The sequence below is a fragment of the Cladophialophora yegresii genome (assembly GCF_000585515.1).
Source record: "Cladophialophora yegresii CBS 114405 chromosome Unknown aczIN-supercont1.3, whole genome shotgun sequence".
Taxonomy (NCBI): domain Eukaryota; kingdom Fungi; phylum Ascomycota; class Eurotiomycetes; order Chaetothyriales; family Herpotrichiellaceae; genus Cladophialophora; species Cladophialophora yegresii.
In genome coordinates this window covers 537,267-556,448 of record NW_006913047.1, presented here as the reverse complement: position 1 = coordinate 556,448, position 19,182 = coordinate 537,267, and the positions used below count along the sequence as shown (strand labels likewise).

At 53.4% G+C, this 19,182-nt stretch overlaps 8 protein-coding genes across 8 annotated transcripts; 2 read left to right on the top strand and 6 right to left on the bottom strand.

The window, feature by feature from the left end:
• Positions 1 to 338: 338 nt before the first annotated feature.
• A1O7_03904 (uncharacterized protein) lies at positions 339 to 1,903 on the top strand (the record flags this gene model as incomplete). Its single annotated transcript, XM_007757920.1, has 2 exons — positions 339 to 1,165; positions 1,603 to 1,903. The coding sequence occupies 2 exons, from the start codon at positions 339 to 341 to the stop codon at positions 1,901 to 1,903; spliced, it is 1,128 nt and encodes a 375-aa protein (XP_007756110.1).
• A 1,140-nt stretch (positions 1,904 to 3,043) lies between these two features.
• On the bottom strand, positions 3,044 to 4,689 carry A1O7_03903 (mitochondrial-processing peptidase subunit beta; the record flags this gene model as incomplete). Its single annotated transcript, XM_007757919.1, has 5 exons — positions 3,044 to 3,434; positions 3,487 to 4,181; positions 4,229 to 4,306; positions 4,357 to 4,482; positions 4,543 to 4,689. The coding sequence occupies 5 exons, from the start codon at positions 4,687 to 4,689 to the stop codon at positions 3,044 to 3,046; spliced, it is 1,437 nt and encodes a 478-aa protein (XP_007756109.1).
• A 346-nt stretch (positions 4,690 to 5,035) lies between these two features.
• A1O7_03902 (uncharacterized protein) lies at positions 5,036 to 7,315 on the bottom strand (the record flags this gene model as incomplete). Its single annotated transcript, XM_007757918.1, has 3 exons — positions 5,036 to 5,727; positions 5,780 to 6,965; positions 7,019 to 7,315. The coding sequence occupies 3 exons, from the start codon at positions 7,313 to 7,315 to the stop codon at positions 5,036 to 5,038; spliced, it is 2,175 nt and encodes a 724-aa protein (XP_007756108.1).
• Positions 7,316 to 7,927: 612 nt separating this feature from the next.
• Positions 7,928 to 9,848, bottom strand: A1O7_03901 (uncharacterized protein; the record flags this gene model as incomplete). Its single annotated transcript, XM_007757917.1, has 8 exons — positions 7,928 to 8,086; positions 8,140 to 8,331; positions 8,388 to 8,676; positions 8,724 to 8,866; positions 8,920 to 9,108; positions 9,159 to 9,396; positions 9,446 to 9,459; positions 9,507 to 9,848. 8 exons carry the CDS (start codon positions 9,846 to 9,848, stop codon positions 7,928 to 7,930), a joined length of 1,566 nt encoding a protein of 521 aa, XP_007756107.1.
• A 223-nt stretch (positions 9,849 to 10,071) lies between these two features.
• On the bottom strand, positions 10,072 to 12,354 carry A1O7_03900 (uncharacterized protein; the record flags this gene model as incomplete). The annotated part of the gene is made up of 4 exons (XM_007757916.1): positions 10,072 to 10,496; positions 10,543 to 10,739; positions 10,792 to 12,180; positions 12,302 to 12,354. 4 exons carry the CDS (start codon positions 12,352 to 12,354, stop codon positions 10,072 to 10,074), a joined length of 2,064 nt encoding a protein of 687 aa, XP_007756106.1.
• An 839-nt stretch (positions 12,355 to 13,193) lies between these two features.
• A1O7_03899 (uncharacterized protein) lies at positions 13,194 to 14,869 on the bottom strand (the record flags this gene model as incomplete). The annotated part of the gene is made up of 4 exons (XM_007757915.1): positions 13,194 to 13,347; positions 13,400 to 14,211; positions 14,268 to 14,657; positions 14,714 to 14,869. 4 exons carry the CDS (start codon positions 14,867 to 14,869, stop codon positions 13,194 to 13,196), a joined length of 1,512 nt encoding a protein of 503 aa, XP_007756105.1.
• A 385-nt stretch (positions 14,870 to 15,254) lies between these two features.
• Positions 15,255 to 16,381, top strand: A1O7_03898 (4,5-dihydroxyphthalate decarboxylase; the record flags this gene model as incomplete). Its single annotated transcript, XM_007757914.1, has 3 exons — positions 15,255 to 15,373; positions 15,443 to 15,660; positions 15,717 to 16,381. 3 exons carry the CDS (start codon positions 15,255 to 15,257, stop codon positions 16,379 to 16,381), a joined length of 1,002 nt encoding a protein of 333 aa, XP_007756104.1.
• Positions 16,382 to 16,893: 512 nt separating this feature from the next.
• A1O7_03897 (uncharacterized protein) lies at positions 16,894 to 19,065 on the bottom strand (the record flags this gene model as incomplete). The annotated part of the gene is made up of 7 exons (XM_007757913.1): positions 16,894 to 16,957; positions 17,009 to 17,406; positions 17,543 to 17,914; positions 17,973 to 18,070; positions 18,121 to 18,216; positions 18,282 to 18,439; positions 18,497 to 19,065. The coding sequence occupies 7 exons, from the start codon at positions 19,063 to 19,065 to the stop codon at positions 16,894 to 16,896; spliced, it is 1,755 nt and encodes a 584-aa protein (XP_007756103.1).
• Positions 19,066 to 19,182: the final 117 nt, after the last annotated feature.

The window sequence follows — 19,182 nt, the reverse complement described above, 5'->3', positions numbered from 1 at the left end:
TATGACCGTGTCTAACAGTTCCTGATATAGCTAGGTATATATACAAGTGGGTTTGTTCTTTTCTCTTACATACTCGCAACTGATTTATCACTACTAATTCCTGCTCTTATTTTACCTGCCTCCAAAGCAAGGAACTGCCACCACAACTGCAGACTAGTGACGCAAGCAGGCCTCGTCACAGAATTTCCGAGTGTCACTCCTCGACAACCCGAAAGGCACCTGAGTCCCCTAGCAAACACTGGCAAAGGAGAATTTGATCACGCACACACGCTTCCTGAAACCTCCTCCAGCTTACCAGTCCATCCAAAGGAGCATACCACAGCACACCCCAGCTCACCATGGCCCTCACCACGCAAAATCTGGCCCTAATCTTCACCAAAGTCCCCTCCCACATGCCCATCCCCGGCGAACACATTCAAGTCCAAGACACCGGCGCCTTCGACATCGACCAAACCCTACCACCCTCGGGCGGTCTCGTCCTCGAAACCCTCTACGCCAGCCTGGACCCCTACCTGCGCGGCCTCCTCCGCGACGCCTCGGTCAAATCATACATGCCTGCCGTGCCAATAGGCAGCCCCATCTCGGCCGCGACGCTGTCCCGCGTCCTCCGGTCCAACATTGAAGGGTATGCAGCCGGAGACGTCGTCCGCGTGACCCTCCCGATCCAGCAATACAATCTGTACGTGCGCAACGACGACCCCGCCATCGAATGGCAAAAGCCCTTCAAGGTCCCTAACCCGGACGACGAGGCGCTTGATCTCCGCCACTACCTCGGCGCGCTGGGCATGCCCGGACTGACGGCTTATTCGTCGTTTTATGAGATCGGCCAGCCCAAGCGCGGGGAAACCATCGTCGTGTCCTCCGCGGCCGGGGCCGTTGGGCAGCTCGTGGGCCAGCTGGCCAACCATGAGGGGCTGACGGTGTTGGGGTCGGTGGGGAGCGATGATAAACTGGAGTTCATCACGAAGGAGCTCGGTTTTGACGGCGGGTGGAACTACAAGGCCGAGAAGTCTACACAGGGGGCGATCGAGCGGTTGGTGAAAGAACAGAAGGCCAAGGGTGGAAAAGCGGACGCGGACGAGACCCCGGGAGTCGACATTTTCTACGACAATGTCGGCGGCGAGCAATTGGACGGAGCGTTTGAGTGTCTCAATCTATTTGGAAGGTAAGGACCCGAGCGAGTGAGCGAGTGAAGCGGAGCGGAGTGGGGGCCCGGAGAGGCGGAGGGGCGGAGGGAGCGGAGAGATCAGAGAAAGGAGAGCGGAGCAGAGCAGAGCAGGCCACCCTTCCGCTTTCTCTGCGCTCCCTCCCTGCTCTCTCTCCCATCCCATTCCCATTCCTATCCCATCCCATCCCACGCGACGCACTTCCCTCCCTCCCTCCTTCTCTTACTCACAGCCCATCCTATCCATTTCCCTCCCTCACATCTCATACTATGCATCCCATCCCACCCCACTCCATTGACTTCCCTCGCTCCGTCTCTCCCTCACACCTCTAACCTACAACCCCCATTCCACTCTTCTCTCATGCCATACCCGTTCCATTCACCCCCCCTAGCACCACTACTTCGGATAATACTAAACGCAGTCGTCGGACGAACAGAATAATCGAGTGCGGCCAAATAAGCCAATACAACCTCCCTCCCCAAGAACGATATCCCATCCGCAACACCTTTTTGACGGTAGCCAAGCGCTTAACCATGCGCGGATTCCTCGTCGGCGACGCCGAAATGGGCCCCAAACACATGGAAGCACACATGGAGAATGTGTCGACATGGCTGAAGGACGGGTCGTTCCGGGCCAAGATCCATGAGACCGTGGGCATGGAGAGGGCGGGGGAAGCGTTTGTGGACATGCTCAGTGGAAGGAACTTCGGGAAGGCGGTGTTGAAGGTCAAGGTATAATTTGTGTGTATAGACTACCTAGTGGATGGTGGGATTATGTACTGTGTCAGGTACGGAATGTGTATATACGTCTATTTATATATATGTGTGTGTGTGTGTGTGTGTGTGTGTGTGTGTGTGTGTGTGTGTGTGTGTGTCTGTGTGTGTGTGTGTAGGGAATACCTAGGTAGGGGTGTAATTATCCAGTCTCTCCCTAATTACCTAGAGTCGTTGAATAAAGCATGGCGCTCACTACCTCATGTAAGGTACAGACTGTTAATTATGAGCGGCGCCATTCCTGCTCTTCCTTGCGAGAAGTTGCTGGCATATCTAGGCTAGGTACGGAGTATGTATATATATATCCTACTTCGATTAGCGCATCTCTTACGGGATTGTGTACAGATCAGCTGTATAGGCCGTGGCCGTGTCAAGCAGTAGGGGGACTACAAAACCGTGTTTCATTAAACGACGTCAAGGAGTACCTGTGGTAGATACCTAGGTCCTCCGTATTGGTGTTCTCATTGTCTCCCGTCCGCAGCGTATGGGTACGAGGAGCGTCCCTACGGATGAAGGCAGCCGATTCACCCACTCACCCACCGTCTGGGGCGTGCCGCGTGCTGGCTCTACAAGAGACGACCAGCTTGGGAAGCATATATACCTCCCGCTCAAAGTACTGGAGGTGAAGGCGGAAGTCTAAGAAAGCATGTTGAACTCAGACCCGAATTGACTGAGGGGCGTTATCCCCCGTATCACAGCTCGATAAGGTAGTGAGGATATAGTCGAAGGTCCTTAATGGAGGTGTTCCCGTAACTGGTGCTCTCACCCAGCTCTCCTTGGGCCACTTTCGTTGTCAACCTGGAGAACAAGGGTCAGCGGATTCCGGACTGCAAGACATGTAACTCTCATTGGTTGAAGTGAGGATTCAAGGAGCACGGAACGTTCACGAATACACTTCTGCTTAAAGCATCCTTTTGGGGTTATGCCATTCAGTGCACTGTACAATACAGAGCCAGCTCTAGAACCCTCCTGACGTGTGACAGAATGGAATAGACTGGACTCTGGAAAAGCAACTTCTTTGCCGTCTTCCCCCTCTGCCTTCATCCACCACCTCCATCCTCATCCGCTCTCTTAATCAACACCTTTCATCTCAAGCACATCTCCTCACGCCAAGTTCCTCGCCATATCGTTCCTGATACGGTTATAATCCAACAGCCCCTCAATACTACCCACAGCAGAGACCGCGACATCCTGGTCCCAGATCTTCTTCTGACAGAACCGCATCACATCCTTGGCCGTCACGTTTCCAATCACACGCTCGATTTCGGCGGGGTCCATTCTCCTCCCGGTGGTAACAATTTGACGGCCAATGTCTTCTGCCACGGCAGTCGTTCCATCCAGGCTCAACAAGATGGAGGCTTTAAGCTGGGCCTTGGCGCGCTCGGTCTCGGCTTCGGTGACGTTGAACGATAGTCGGGTCCATTCGCGAAGGGTAAAGTGCACAAGATCGTCGATGTTGGTGATGTTTTCGGTGACGAGGTAGATGCCCCACAAACTGGCAAGGGCTTGTTAGCAGGAAATTTTGATAAACAAACACACAAACTTACCCGGTATCACTGTAACTGGTCGAGAAACTCATATAGCTATTGGCCAAATTGTTTGCCGTGACCATCGTAGCAAGCTTTGATCCCAGGTAGGGCGAATTGCCCATGGTGCGATCCCAGTTTCCGACAATGGCTTGTGTGACCAAGGCCGGGAAATACTCGTCATCTCTCCAGGAGACACCCTCCACAGCAATGGCGATGTGAGCAGTAGGAATTGTATCGTCGCGTATTCTGACTTCGGAGCCCACAAAGTTTGGCTTTCGCTTCTGCTGGGCGGCAATCTCGGCGGCGTACGAGTTTGGTGGAGCAGATCGCAAATGGCCAAAGTGTTTTTCGGCGAGCTTGACCAGCTCCTCGTGAGGCACGCCGCCTGCACCGACCAGGACCATTCGGTCTGCCGTGTAATTTGTGGTGATGTAGTCGACCAGATCCTGCCGAGAAATGCTTTCGATGTTCTCCTTGGGACCCAAGATCGTTCGACCGAGCGGCTGGTTCATGTACGCGGTCGCGTGGAGGTGGTCGAAGACGACTTCTTCCAGCTGCTTGTCGACTTCCTCTTGTTCACGGAGGATGACGTCCCGTTCGCGCTCGATGGCCTGGGGCTCGAGTTTGGAGTTTTGCAAAATGTCAGAGAGGATGTCGACGGTTTTGGGGACGTCGGCGTTGAAGGATTTGGCGTAGTAAACGGTGTTTTCTCGCTGCAGATGCATTAGTACAGATGAATCACGCCACGAGATGCTCATACAGAAGTGTATGCGTTGAGGTGGCCACCCATGTTTTCAATCTCGAGCTCTAGCTGATGCTGGGTTCGTTGCCCAGTGCCCTAGCAAATGTTCAGTTGTTGTCCTGTGTCCACGCGCTCTGCCGCCTGACCTTGAAAGCAAGATGTTCTAAGAAATGAGCCGTTCCGTTGGTCCTGTCGGTTTCCGCCCGGCTCCCAGCGTCGATCCAAACGCCCACAGTTGATGTCTGCGCCCAAGGCGAGTGTTCTGTGGCAATCTATATCCGCGTGTCAGCACTCCTTGAGCTCTTTCCTCTCCCCATATCGGTCCATCGTACTGTGAAGCCATTGGAAAGAGTGGTGCTCTCTGTTCTCGTGGGAGTGACGGGGTTGGCATATCGTCGGAGGGGAGATTGAATGGCATTGAGAGCTTTTCGGCTTCGCAAGGATCGCTGAAGGTTCAGCGCCAGCCGTTGAGACGCCATTCTAGCCAACTAAGGAGGACGAAAAGGCAAGGGATCTGGTCGTGGTGAGTTCGTCTTGAGCTTTGAAGCGCAGGCCGGGCGACTTTCTGGAGCTCTGAGAACTTCCCGCAAAGAGCGCTATACCCGATTGGGATGTATCCTTTAGCCGGCGTCTGATTGGTCAGTCAAACTGCTGCAAATCTGTTACTGTTACTGTTTACCGTCCAACAGACAGTGCTCTCGTTCATTACTGTTACGTCCCGATTTATCAAGCGTCGCTTTCATTCATACTGTCACGCCCTGACTCATCAGACATTGCTTCGTTTACTCGGTTAGGTGCCTGCCTGGCCGGCCCCCGTTCATAGCCCTACGTAAAGTTCCACATGGCTTGACCAGCATCCAAGGTCGTGCCTTCAAAGTCGAAGAACGGCATTCCCAGCCCCAGTGCGGGATCACCAAAGTCAAACGCATTTGCATCCAGCGCACCATAATCGGGCGCACTCGTCTGGCCATTGGTGAGACTGCTGGGTGTCACAGTGGTATTGACTCGCTGATTGGGCGATGTTAATGGCTGGGTTGGGCGTTCTCCATTGACTCGATTTCGATTCTTTGCTCGCGCTGGCCCACCGAGACTCTCCGCCATCTTCTCCAGCCCGTCCGCCATCCTGTGTATCAAATGGTCCTTGCCAACGTCGGTCGACTTGAAGTGTTGCGCCAGGGCATTGATCAGTCTCTGGAATCGGACCGTGTCGAGGAAAAGCTGCTCGCTGTGTTTCGTCGCAATTTTGAGCAGGAACATACACGCAAACGCAATCATGCCATGGATGTGATGAGGAACATATGCAATAGCAATTTGTGCATCTTTGTCGTCCAGAAGTAGATTGATAATGGCCGTGGCCGCAGCAACAGCAGCTGAGGCGTTTTCCAGAAAGTGCTCGGGTATGACAGCTCCTGATTCGGGCAATCCTCGAAGAACATACGATTGTAGGTAGAGCTTGGCCCAGTGATAGTGCATGACTGCGCCCTTATTTGGCCAATTACCGATATACTGACTGGGGTCTGTATCAATGTCAGCCGAATGCTAAGTACCTCTTGCTTCGATCTCACTCACTGTGCCTGGAGAAGCGGGCAATCCAGTCGTCTAGATCTCGCTCGAAGCCCGCAATCTTGGTCAAAGCAGAAGCCGGCAACACTGAGCTCGTGTCCTCCGGTCCAAGCGTCTCCCGAACTTGATTCATCAAATACATCAAACAGATTTGTCCAGCAATTCTGCGGTCGGCATCTGTCGACAACGAGCAGGCCAAGTAAGCCTCCCATCCGGTGATGTAGCTTTCGTTGTCGCGCATAATCGACGACCGGCCGTAAAGGATCGAGAGATGATGGTCGCAGATGTAGAGTAAGTACAGCACCCTTATGCCATCCATCGCCTCTTGCAATTTTGTCGGGTTCGCTTTGTCCGGTGACCTGACCGACTCCGCGATTTCATGGTAGAACCGCCGAAGGTGAAATTCGCTTGCGCGTCGGATAGCGTACCCAGAAAGTGTCCAAGAAATATCACTAAGCCAATATGACCCGAGAACCAGCGCTCGCAAGTACTCCATGTCGATCTTGCGTTCGAACATGGCATTTGCTACTAGTCTCCTATACTCCTTACTGCAAACAGAGTAGAGATTGCCCAGCTTGGTGTCGTGAAGAGCCGCCACGGTTAGGACACAGGCGGTCAACGTTGGCGAACGACGTCGGAATGACTCGAGATCAGTGTAGTCGGGACATATGTGCCAGATGTAGGGGTCCAACTTGCTGAGATAGTAATTGGCCAGATGTTCGGCATCTTCCTGCTTGACCAGGCCTCTTGCTATGAAGTCGGTATCCCGCAGTTGTTTGCATATTCTCGCTTGCTCCTCGTTGGTCTGTTCAGTTGCTCTCAGCGACCTCATGCCGGTGATCTGATATAAGGACTCGATAGGGACGTGCGAGAGGTTATCAGCGACCGGGGTCACTTTGGGCGAGTTGTCTAGCGACTGGTCCTCGTCGTCCTCATTGTTGCCTTGTTCTTCCTGGTCGAAGAATATCGCGGGGTCCTGGGTCGATACCAGCATCTGTGGGAGGGACGGCAGCTGCAGGGTTCGCACGATCTCCTCCACGGTCGCATAGAGGGATGTGACGTCCTTCGTGACTGCTGCTTTCCACTTCGAGTCTTCGGACATGAGCGTTTGGAGGCTCTTGTTGAGGCGACATGACAGTCCTCGTTCTTTGCATCTCTGGCATGGAGGGTCACCTATCATGATGCATTTGATCTGAAGCACACTTGTTCAGCATATCGCACTCAACAGACACTCTCAGGGCATACTTTTTGCTTGCGACATGCCGCGCATGCCTTGACCTTCCTCGAGATGCCCGGCAACTTGCCATCGGCTGCTGTCCCATTGGTGGTCGAGTTGGTTCGTTGTGGTTTTGACGGAGCTTTGGCGATAGCTGGCGGTTCCCCTTCGACAGAGCTGCGTCGTTTCTTGGTTGGCGAATGAGATTGCGCAGGAGAAGGGAAGGAATTAGGCGACGTCGACGAGACTATTCTTTGGAGGGTGGTAGGACCTTGGGCAGAGCGCGGGGAGGGCAGTTCGGCCTCAGACCAACTCCGCTTGGACATGTTGCAGTGAGCTTGAGGGAAAATGCGGCGACGAGGCCGTCGGAGCAAGGTGTAACTGAACAGACAATCTTACGAAAGTGTGCTCAAGCGCTTCTCAGGCCATTTCTGAGGTCATTTCCTCTAGAATGATATGCAGCCTTCAGCAGAGAATTGCGCGGAGTCGAGTCGGGGAGTGCCAATGATCAGAGGGCGGAGAGAGTGCACCTGCTAAGTAACCTGCTAAGTGGCACCAGCTCCAGCTAGTTTACCGCCTAGCCAAACGCTAACACGCCTGGATTGACATGCCTATTGGAGTCCCCCCAGATGATTTCCAGGGTCCAGGCCGGAGGACAATGCCCGCGGCCTTCTCTGATGCCACGCAATATTTCTCGCATGCACAGTCTCACGTGGCCAACACTACGATGATTCTCACCATGTGCCGACCACACTCATCCGCGTCAGCGCATACCCGTACGAGTCGTACACCTACAGGGTATTGCGGCTGGAGCCATAATGGAGAGATCATCATAGGTAAGGAGCCAGAACAGCACGGTTTGCGCATTCCAGCTCATTCGTGCTACGTATCGACCAACTGTTTTGGGGCTCAACACCATATCTACCAACGCTCTCAACTCAGTGGGATTTCCTGTCACAGATCCTCACCATGAGCGGATCCTCCATCCTAGCAAAGAAGTAACTTTTCGAGACTGGGATTTCGGGAAGTTTCTCTCCGCTGCTGGTCACCAATTTGACGTCAAAGTATAGCAACAGTGTTCCGACGAGTTTCACTAACTGAACAGCCTTCAGCTAAGGTGCGAAAGGGTTCGGATACGAATGTGACTCACCTCCATCATGGCAACGTTCTTGCCGATACACTGCCTCGAGCCGTGGCCGAAGGGCATCCAGTACCGTTGCATCTCGTCGGGACTGATCCCGCCTGAGCCGCGAATCCAGCGGTCGGGGTTGAATATCCCGGCGTCTGGGCCAAAGATCTCCGAATTCAAGTGCACGGGCATGGGGGACATCCCGACAATCGTCTGTTGGCCAAGTCAGTTCATATTCGAGTAGGTACTGTTGGAGTCGAGCGACAGACCTTGGCAGGAAAATACGTCCCAGCGATGACACGTCCGCCTTCTGGCACATATCGTGGGAGGTTGATGGTGGCAGGAGGCGTCAGACGAAGACTCTCTTTGATCACTGCTTGTAGGTAAGGCAATTTGCCAAAATCCGCGTACGTTGGGGGAGTTTCGTCCGTCAGGTAATTGCGCTCGGGGAACGTCGTCCGCAGCTCCTTGGTCAGAGCTTCGTAGACAGCAGCATGGCCCAGGATGTGGTAGAGCGTATAGCTTAGAGCCGATGACGTGGAGTCACTGCCTGCAACACTGCGAGGACTTAGCAGGAGCGGAACAGCAGGTCGCGGAGAACTCACATGCTCGAGAAGGCCTCAGTCCGTAAATCAATGGAATCCAGCATCTGGCCGGTGACGGGGTCCTTGGCCTCGATGAGTCTCCCCAGTAGATCCTTCCGGTCGCTGACCTTCTCCTGTCTGCGCTCGACACGAGACTTGGTAAGCTAGAGGCCTTGTTAGCTAGGAGTCCCCGCCAGGATATTCGGAATGCGCTGACCTCCTTCAGTCTCTCACGGCCCGCTTGCAGACTCTGGAGCCAGGGTATGGGGAGCCAAGCCAATTTGGTGTACGGGATCAGTGACGGCATCATTCCGATCGTGGACCCGAACTCCATCTGATTGTTGATGAGACGGATGTGCTCGTCCTCTACACCTGTCTCGAGCATGCCAAAGCCTTCGCTGAAAGCCTGGGTTTGAAATTATCAGCCTCGCTCTCACACGGACAGACCAGACATACCAATTCTCCAATGACATCGAAGGCAAAGAAATGGCACCATTTTCCCAGGTTGATTTCAGTCCCCGAGGCTGCAAATTCGGACATCTTCCTCATGAAGATCTGGACACGCTCCTGCACATACTTCTCCATAGCCTGGAGCGCGTTCATCGAATACCCGTGAGACACAATCCGCTTCCGCTGGGCATGCAGATGTGGATCTCTCTGACCAAATATGGTCGGTCGGAAGGCGGTGAAAGCACTTCAGATATGCTTAGCTTAGCAGTGCATAGAGTCTTCAGAAAACTCACTCGTAGTACGTTGTCTGCGGCGATTAGTCAAGATACTTCCTGCGTCTGGCTTTGCACTCACCTTGATGAGATCTCTTCCTTGAATGGTACTGTAGATCTCGCGAATTGCCGACTTGTCCGCTATGATGACCTCGTTAGGGGCAATCCGGACGATCGGGCCATATCTTTCATGAAGAGCAAGCATGGTCTCATGAAAGTTGCCATTGCTGAACGACAGCAACTTCCAGACTGGACTGAGGGACGCCCAGAATGGTCCGTCGATCTTGGCCAATGGTGACAACCATCGCTGGTAGATGATCAATGAAAAGACACAGATGCATACAACAGCTGCGGGAATGCCCCAAGGCCGTTGACGTACAAAGTCAACGACTTGGTAAGCCACAGATTCCGCTTTCCCTTGCATCGTGAGGCTTGTCGTTGCTTGTGTCGTCGACTTCACTCGTTCTAGTGGTTGTTATACTTTTAATACGCCAGACGGGCTATGTTGGCCGTGTCGGCTCCCTGCCGCGGCTCATTCCAGAGACAGGATGTGCCAGTCGAAGCTAGGAGCCGAGTCCGGCAATGCGGCTGCGAAGCGAGGGACTACAACCCCAAAATGATGGAGTTCTCCGCATGAACGGTTCGTCTCAAATTGATTCGAAGATCGACCAATCAGCGGACAGCAGGTCTCTTGGGAGACCCGTTCCAAAGAGCAAGTCGTCGAAATCGGTGAAGTCAGAGTTGAATGGAAATGGAGCCTCGTCTGGCCGTTGCAAAGGTGTTCTGTCTGCCGCTAGCAGTGCCGGATCTGCGTTATCCGACAGGAGTTGGGTCGTATGGCCTTGACCGGATACTGGGCCTGGCATTGGAGTCTCCCGGCCACTCTTTCGAGTCTGAATGCGCTCCAGCAGAATCAAGTATCTGGCTGCCAGCGTACTCGTATCGCTGGCTGCCTTCAAGAATTCCATACCCATTTCCAGTAATTCGTCTGTCTCGGTTTGACCAAGGGCTTCCAGCTTCCATCCTTCCATGGTCTGTAGTGTCAACAGAACGCCAATCGCAGTGAAGACGTCTTGACGTGTCAGTAGGGGGATCAGCAAAAGTGAAATGAGCCTTACAGTGGAGATTGTACCACAAAGAGTTCAACAGGCGCCGCCGATACTGAGCGTAAATCAGCTTGATAGTCTCGCGGGCAGCCGAGATACAACAGTTGCATGAAGCAATTGCGACATGCCTCTGAAACTTGTCCTCGATATCTTGTCGGCTGAAAACAAGAAATGATTGACGATGTAGTAGTAACCGAAGGTTCAGATACCTGTCCTTCGATTAGCAGTCCGTCTTTCCTCTTGCGTGTATGAATTGCCCACCGAATGTACATGACATTGCGCTGCCGTTGAAAATCTGAGCCGTCTGGGCTGTTGGGCTCATCTCTCAAATGGTGCGGAATACCGTTCCACCAGGACAGCAGTTCTCCATCTAGGAGGACTGCATGGCCAAAGATCTCTGGGAACCGGTCGTGATTGTTTTGGAACTGACTGATTGTCGAATTCCATGGTCTCCCCGTTGATGGGTAGAGCTTCAGGAGAACACTGTCAATGATATGTGCAAGCTTGATTGTCTCAATGAAGAAAGTCGTCAGGGAGGGACAGCTTGCGGGCTGCCGAGGAATGATTGAGTCATTCATAATATATTGATCGTCAACCGGCAACGGCAGCTCAACGTCTGCTGCACTCGCAGCCGGAATTGAAGGTGGTCTGCCAAACTTCATACTCAAGGTGCGGTCGATCACGAAGCATCCCCACCACACACGCTTCCTAACCTCCCTCTCCACAGCCGTCATGGAAGGGGACGGGTTGAGATGAAGCCCCATGCTAATAGAGGTTCTGATCATGAGTCCACTCAGACTCCAGCACTCGTTCAGTTCCAAGGTACCCTGAAGATAGTGACACATCAATAATAGCGCTTGAAGGAGCTCTAAGTTACCCTCCTTGAAGATGTGAGCAAAGGCGATATTTCGAGCTTTCACAAGAAATTGTGTCGCCGAGTGAGAAGGACTTCTACCCTGAATCGGATTGTGAAACTCGTATCCGTGTGCGAAGATGAGATTGAGCAACGCAAACCAGGTCGCTTTCGTCTCAGAATGATCCCCATCGTGCATCCACATGCGTTCATATTGACTTCTGAAAGTCGGTTCATGAACGAACGGGTAGAGACGATGTACGTGGTTGAAATACGAATCGACAAGACTGTCTGCTAGATCTCTTGGTGGCAATGCGTAGCTGTTGTCGACGTCCCTTGGAGTGAGGCCTGAGTCGAGGCTATGGGTTCGGGGGCTTTGCGAGCCTGAAAGGCGCCGACGCTTGTTCCGTGATACAGGACCTTGACGAGGCACGGCATTCGATTGGACCTTTGAGACGAATGCAAAAGTTGAGGACTCCCCAAAGAAGGCCGGGGAATCCTGCGATTCGGATGGACTAGTCGCCGGCGAAGTCTGGTTGTCTGCGGCGTTGTTCTGTACTGAGTCATCGATTGTCCCTTCGTTAAAGCACGAGACATCAAAGTTTTGCGCCGGAGATCCCTCACTGTCCCGTCCTAGAATCTCTGTTGAAGCCCGCAGGAGGGCCCCGAGTCCAGCCCGCCCTTCTTCTCGTTCTGAATTAGCAGTACTGCTCCGACAGTGTCGTGGCTGGACATGTGCCTCTTCACGGACGGTATCCACAGTTCCTTGTGCCTTGAGATCTATTAGTGATTTAAGCCTGGAAAACGTTAGTTCATGCCAGGTATTTGCCCAAAGCCATCCTTACTCATCAAGGCTCAGCTCATCAACTGAAACCGAAGGATATGCGCATCGGATCCCACGACTTTGACACGACCCACAGCTGGGTCGATTCCCATCGCAGCGGTTTTTCCTCCTTCGGCAGCTCGTGCATGCTTTTCCGGACCCAATTCGCCTTTTCAGTACTTGCGCATCTGCCATATTAGATGGCCCAGAATGGTGCGCATCTCGTGAGCCCGAAGAGCAGAAACAAAGATAGCTGGCAAACGCCCTCGCCGCGTAGAAACAGTACTGTAGCGTCGACACTTCAACCTTTGGCTGTCTGGTAACTCAGTCCTGGTTGTCTACTGCAAGAGAAGTGGTGGAGCAGATACAATGCGAAAGCTTACGCAAGTTGCGCTTTGGGATTATTGGGCTCAATAGAAGAGTATGAGTCGTTGAGTGGCAGCGAAAAGTGAACTGAGGTGCCGGTAAAGGCAAAAGTGAAAGTTGCCACGCGATGTGGTGAACTGGATCGCACGCCATGACTTGTTTAGGTAGGAGGTACCTAGGTAGGTAGTTAAGGCGACACGCGGTACAATTCTGGGGAAGGAACAATGGGGAGAGATGGGGGTCGGATCCAGAGTCTCGGAGCCACGAGGGGGCCAAATGCACGCCCTGTTGGTGGCACTGGTGCCCAAGGCCACGTGCCCTGAGCCTAACGAGCTCCCCAGCAGGCCTTTAACTTCGTTTCCCTGCAACCTCTGCGACTGGTGTGCACAAAGTCGGGAAGACCACTTTGGAGCGTGTAAATTGTATGGTACTGTACAATGACTACACTCAAATCTCCCAATGCGCTCCGTTCGTCTACAACTCTCTATACGAGTCATAACCAAACTGATTATCAGGGAGCAACTTTTCGTTCGCTGATCACACGTCTCCACGACATCGACATGATTGCCATACCCAAATTTACACCCGCAGGCTGCATACCTATCCACCATCATCGCCAGCTTAGATGTCCTTGTGGAACTGCGGCTGGCCCAGCCGTATCCTCCACGCTTCGCCTTTAATCATGAGAACCACAATCCCCACGGACGTCACCGCTGTGAGCAAAGCAAGCGTGACCCAAGCCCACTGGATGGTAATTTCGTCGGCAAACGCCAAACTGTACAAATCAGTCCGAGTCTGTCAATTCCGCAAAGAATGCAAGCACTTACGCATAAAACCCGAGCGGAAAGGCAAAGGTCTGCCGCCAGAAGTTGTACAAGCTGCTGATCTCTCCCGATTGCGGCTTGTAGCAGTCGCTGCAATACGTATAGCTGACCGTCGTCACGAGTTGGAGGCCGAAACTCGCAATCGCCATTCCCATCACAGGGCCCATCCAGTGCGTCTCGTGGTACAGGCAGACGCCATAGATGATGATTCCCGTAGGGCAAAGAAGAAGACTTCCAAGCGATGCGGGCAATCGGGCTTCCGGTTTCCTCTCACCGCCGTGTTTCTTCGCGTACCGATACATGAACCAGTCTGAGAAGGGCCCCGACAAGAACTCTCCGCAAGCTGAGCCGAGCAAAAGTGGAAGTCCAAGCATGAGGCCGATAGCGCCGGTCTTGAAGTGGTAGATTCTGGTGAAGAGAATGGCGACCGTCACTGCCGGAAGGATTGAGGAGTAAGCGAAAGAGACAGTGTAGTATAGACATGTAAGCGTCACGGAGGGATACTTCATCATCTCGAATGGGCGCACAAAATCCCGCAGGTGGACGCTTCGGTCGAGGAGAGCGTTCCTTCGGAAGCTGAAGAGCATCTGCATGTACGTCCGCTCTTTGTGCTGCGCAAGCACCTTCTCGGAGCGGGAGAAGAGTGTTTCGGGCATGGCAAAAACCATGATGACAAAGGTCACTGCGTTGACGATGGCCGGGAAGTAATATGCCCAACGGACACCGGCCTTTTGGACAAGATACCCTCCAATCACAGGACCAACATGAGCGCCGTTGGTCAAGAACACCGTGAAGACGCCCATCTTCAGCCCTTTCTGAGTCATTGTTAGCAGCTATCGCAACTTGATCTGACCGGGCTGCAGGACAGTACCTCATGCAGGAAAAACATATCATTGACCGTTGCGGCTCCCAGCGCCATCGCCGCACCGACTCCAACACCGCTGAATACGCGAGCAACGAGCAGGGTAGTCCATGTTTTCGCCACACCGCTGCCGACCGTTGCCACGATGCCGATGAGGGTCGAGAGAAGGTACACCGGTCGTCGTCCGTACACGTTGGCCAGCGGTGTCCAGACCAGAGGCGAGATTCCCACAGCGACGATAACCGACGTCGTCTGGTATGATGCTTGATTGACCGGGATGTGGAAGAGTTTTGCAAGAGGCACCAATGCGGGATTGACCACCGACGAGTTGAACGGCCCAAGCATGGCGAGGAACGACACTTGAAGGAGCACAAGCCATTTCAGCCACGACGGCCAGTTCTGCAACAGCCACATTAGCACCCTGCAACTCCCCCAAAGAGACACTTCTCACTCACCAAGGGGTCATCGCGAAAACGAGTGGGTTGGGGGAAGAGTGGAAACCCATGTTTATCACGTCGAACGTCGTCGGGTTTCTCTGGGACGGCATTTTCGATCGCGTGCTCAGAGCCGTTGTTAGACACCACAGCGTGGACTTTGTCATCGTATTCCATCTTGAAGACGATTTGACAAGGCTTTGTGCGAATCCGGGGTACGTGCTGCATCTCCCACGCGTGCATTCTGTGGGGTATTATATCTGGAAGCTGGCATCCCCAGTCCCCGACTTCCAGGGGTTGGGCGGAGTGAGCCGCGGCATGATCCGATGGTATAAAGTTCACCGGATCGGATACCGCACCGATAGACTACTGCGTGTCTACTACTATGGGTGCATTCCGGGGCTTGGGGCGTCGTGGCCGAAGTAGGCTGAATTTCCACCATAACGTTGAAAGAGGCAGGGAAACCAAAGAGAGAATCGCTTTCTCTGCAATTTGAGTAACAGCTACGAGAACGTTCCCGTCAATATTGAACTGCAAAATCTCAAAAGTCTTCCAGTCCAAGATGGTGCTCAAGTTGTCTTTTGCATGCTGGGACTACGACCGCATGAAAGCCATTGAAGATGGCCGAGTCCGACCAGAGGGTATCGAACTCACGTTTCTGAGTTATCGCGTCGAAGAAACGTACGTCTCCTGCTACCCAGAACGCACACCCCAAAAGTTACCATACAGACGACTGACGCTCCAGAACAGCTTCTTCCGCCAACTTCGATTCCAAGAATTCGACCTATCCGAACTTTCCCTGTCCTCTTACGTTCTTACCTTGAACCAGGACAATCCACCGTTTATCGCCCTACCGGTGTTCCCCTCCCGCTTCTTCCGCCATCAGTCCATGTACATCAACTCGAAAGCCGGCATCAAGAAGCCCGAAGACCTGCGAGGCAAACGAATAGGCACCCCGGAGTACCAAAGTAAGTGGCACTTCTCTGCGCGTCTCAAGGACAGTGATTGACAGGCACCCCACCAGTGACCGCGGCGGTCTGGCAACGTGGCATCCTAGCCGAAGACTTCGGCGTCCCCCTCTCGAGCGTGCACTTCTACACCGGTGCCATCGAACCTTCGGACAAGCCCCGCCACTCGAAGGTCTCGCACAGCTACCCAGCCGACATCAACGTGACCGAGATCCGGCCGGGACAGAACCTGTCGCAGATGCTCGCGGACGGCGAGCTGGACGCCATCTTCAGCGCGACAAAGCCTTCCTCATTCGACACGTCCCCCGAGACGGTAACCCGGCTATTTGACGACTTCAAAGCCGTCGAAGCCGAGTACTACGCCCGCACCAAGATATTTCCAATCATGCACGTCGTGGCGCTGAAACGCAGCGTGTACGACGCCAACCCGTGGATCGCCAAGAGCCTGACCAAGGCGTTTGCCAAAAGTCTGGAGATGGCATATGAGCCATTAAAGGAGCGGGCCGCGTTGCGGTACATTCTGCCGTGGTTGGAGGACCACGTCGAGGAGACGAGGAAGCTGATGGGTGGTGATGATCGCTGGTGGAAGGATGGGTTCGAGGCGAACAAGCACGTGCTGGAGAAGTTCTTGCAGTATTCTTTTGACCAGGGGTTGGCTAAGAGGAGGTTCAAGCCTGAGGAATTGTTCGCGCCGAGTGCGCTGGAGGACTTTGTGCTGTAACATTATAGGTAGATGTAGGAAGCTGTTGATCGATCAGTCTTGGACCGCACTCTGGTCAGTGAAAACCACGGCAGTCCCGCACCAACCAAAACTCGAGAAGCATCATGAGCGACGTTTGGACTTTTGGACATCTCAAAGCAATATCATCGCGTACTTCTGTGGTCTCCACTGTCGCGCCTTGCGCATACACATGAACCCCCGACAGGCGGCGCCGTAACGAGGATTTTGGCAACGGCGATTGCGTGGGTGGGCTCGACCTCATCCGGTACCTCCACTTGAATCAGCGCAACGCAGCAATAGGATTAGGCAATAATGGGACCTGTGTTGCAACTTGCGAGTCGGTCTCACCATATTGTCATCTCCGACCTCCGAGCCACAACTCCTGATTTCCCAGCCGCGGCGATTGGCAGGTCGCAGCTCAAAAGACGAAACGCTCAGCTTTGGAAACGGAAATGGACCGGCAGAGATGAAGATCGACGCTGAGTTGTACCCTTACTCAAGACATCCACGCGCTATATCTTGACGAAGTCATCATCAAAGTACCACACCGGATCCCCTTCGGGATCCACCTCTGTCCTATGCCGTCGTCAGAGTCAAGATGGAATGCAGGTCGTGCAAAGGACTTACTGTGTAAAACCGTTCCCCATAAAACTGAACCGATTGCCATCGCCCAGATAAGTGATGTTATAATCCTCCCACCTGACATTGCGCATGACTTCCAGGAAATGCAGTCTGCTCCCCGGATAGATCGCCGTGACAGGCCCGTGGGTCTTGCCGTTCTTAAACCAACTCCTACATGCACTGGACCATACCAACCGCTTCATGAGCTCGTGTGTATGGTTGTATAGGTCCTTGATGGCCTCACGTTTCGGCTCGACGGCCTTGATCCGCTCGGTTTGGATCTTTTCGATGACCTGGAAGACGTACCGCGTGTACCATTCTAGGATGGGTAGGATGGAGGAGTGCGAGGCCGGGCCATTGGGGCCGATGAGCAGGAAGAGGTTCGGGAAATTTTCGGCTGCGATCTATTGGGGCTGTTAGAATCTGTATGGAATGGCGAGCAGTGTAGATCCACGCGGGCAGGATAAGGGGGGAAAGCAGGAATCTTGATTTTTTCGGCTGGGTTCCGTGACAAAAGCATCGAATAAGAAGACAACTTACGCCCAGGTAGCCCACGGGGAAGTCACCAAACTGTTCGTGAATCTCGGCATTGTTGCGCCCATATACTTTGAAATGTGGGGTGAAGGAAGTGTCGAACCCGGTTGCACAGATGATAACGTCGACTTCATGTTCGTTACCGTCGGCGTCGACGATGCCTGTTTCGGTGAGTTTGGCAGCTGACTTGGGTATCACTTGCACATTGTCTGCTTTGAGCGACTGCAAATAGCCGGAGCCCGGGGTCATTCTGCGACAGCCCAGGGCAAACGGTGGGATCAGTTGCTTGGTGAGGGTTTCGTCATGGCCGAGTTGTTCAGCCATTATGTCAGCGACGAGGTCACGAGAGAGCTTCTGGTCCTTGGCTTTGAGGTGCATCTGAGAGACACAGGTCAGCTGGGCATCCCGAGTGGAGAGGCTGAGGATGTGCAATTACCAATGTGAATCGCTTGTTCAGCTCGCCTTCGATGTCGCGGCAATACTGCGCATGCTTCTCGGGATGCTCTCTCCATTCTTGCTTCTGCTCCTCAGAGTCTGAAACTGTCAGCGGCTGACGAGATCGGTGACGTGGATAGGGTCCTCACATGAGAAGTTAGTCCCTCCTGGACCTGCATATTTGGCGCCGAATCCTGTTGTTATCCAGACGGGCGATCTCAAGAAGGCGTATAGCTTGCCGACAGCTGGAAGTCGAGTCAGTGACCAACGAAACGTAAAGCTCCCACCCGCGACACGAGGTGTGACCTACTAGGTTGTATCGAAGGAACAATCTGAACTGCTGACGACCCGCCGCCAATAACGGCAACCCTCTTCCCTTTCAGGTCAAAGTCATTGTCCCAGTTGGCGGAATGCATGAGCTTCCCCTTGAAGACATCCAAACCTTCGATCTTGGGCCATCTCCATTCACTATCAATGTTTCAGTCAGCACCTGCATTTCGTCGAAATACGTCTGCCGTCACTCACTTTAGCACTCCAGAGCCATTAACAAGAATGGTGCACGTGTCCTCGTAGGCTGAGCCGTCCGGAGCAATGATGCGCAACTTCCATAGGCCCGCCTCCTCATCCCACGTGGCAGACTCGACTGATGTTTTGAACTTCACATACTTCTCCAGGTCATACTTTGTAGCCACGTCCTTCATATACTGCCAGATCTCCTCCGAGCCAGAGTAGAATCTTGACCAATTTGGATTCTTCGCCCATGTGAATTGATAAGAATGAGATGGAATGTCGCATGTGCATCCAGGGTACCTGTTCTCGAGCCAGGTGCCACCGACGTCGGCGTTCTTCTCGTAGATCTGGAGGTCGACGTCTTTCAATGCACGTTCTGCCTTGTATGCGAATTGTAGACCTGTGGCTCCAGCGCCGACACAGATCACTCGGATCTTGCGTCGTTGATACAACAACTGCTCCGTGACGCGGTAACCATCGAAGTCTCTGCCATTGTACCAGCTGTTCTCGTGCGGAGCATCTGTCGGGACAGTGACATCCTCAGATGGAGCTGCCGAAATAGTTACGATCCGGTTGTCCCCCATCTGGTTCGAGTTAACAGGACGATGTTGAGAGATGAAGACAGGCGAAAGATAACGAGAGATTGCAGGAGGCAAATGCTTTTAAAGACAGTACCCACCGCTTTTTCCGATGGACCATGG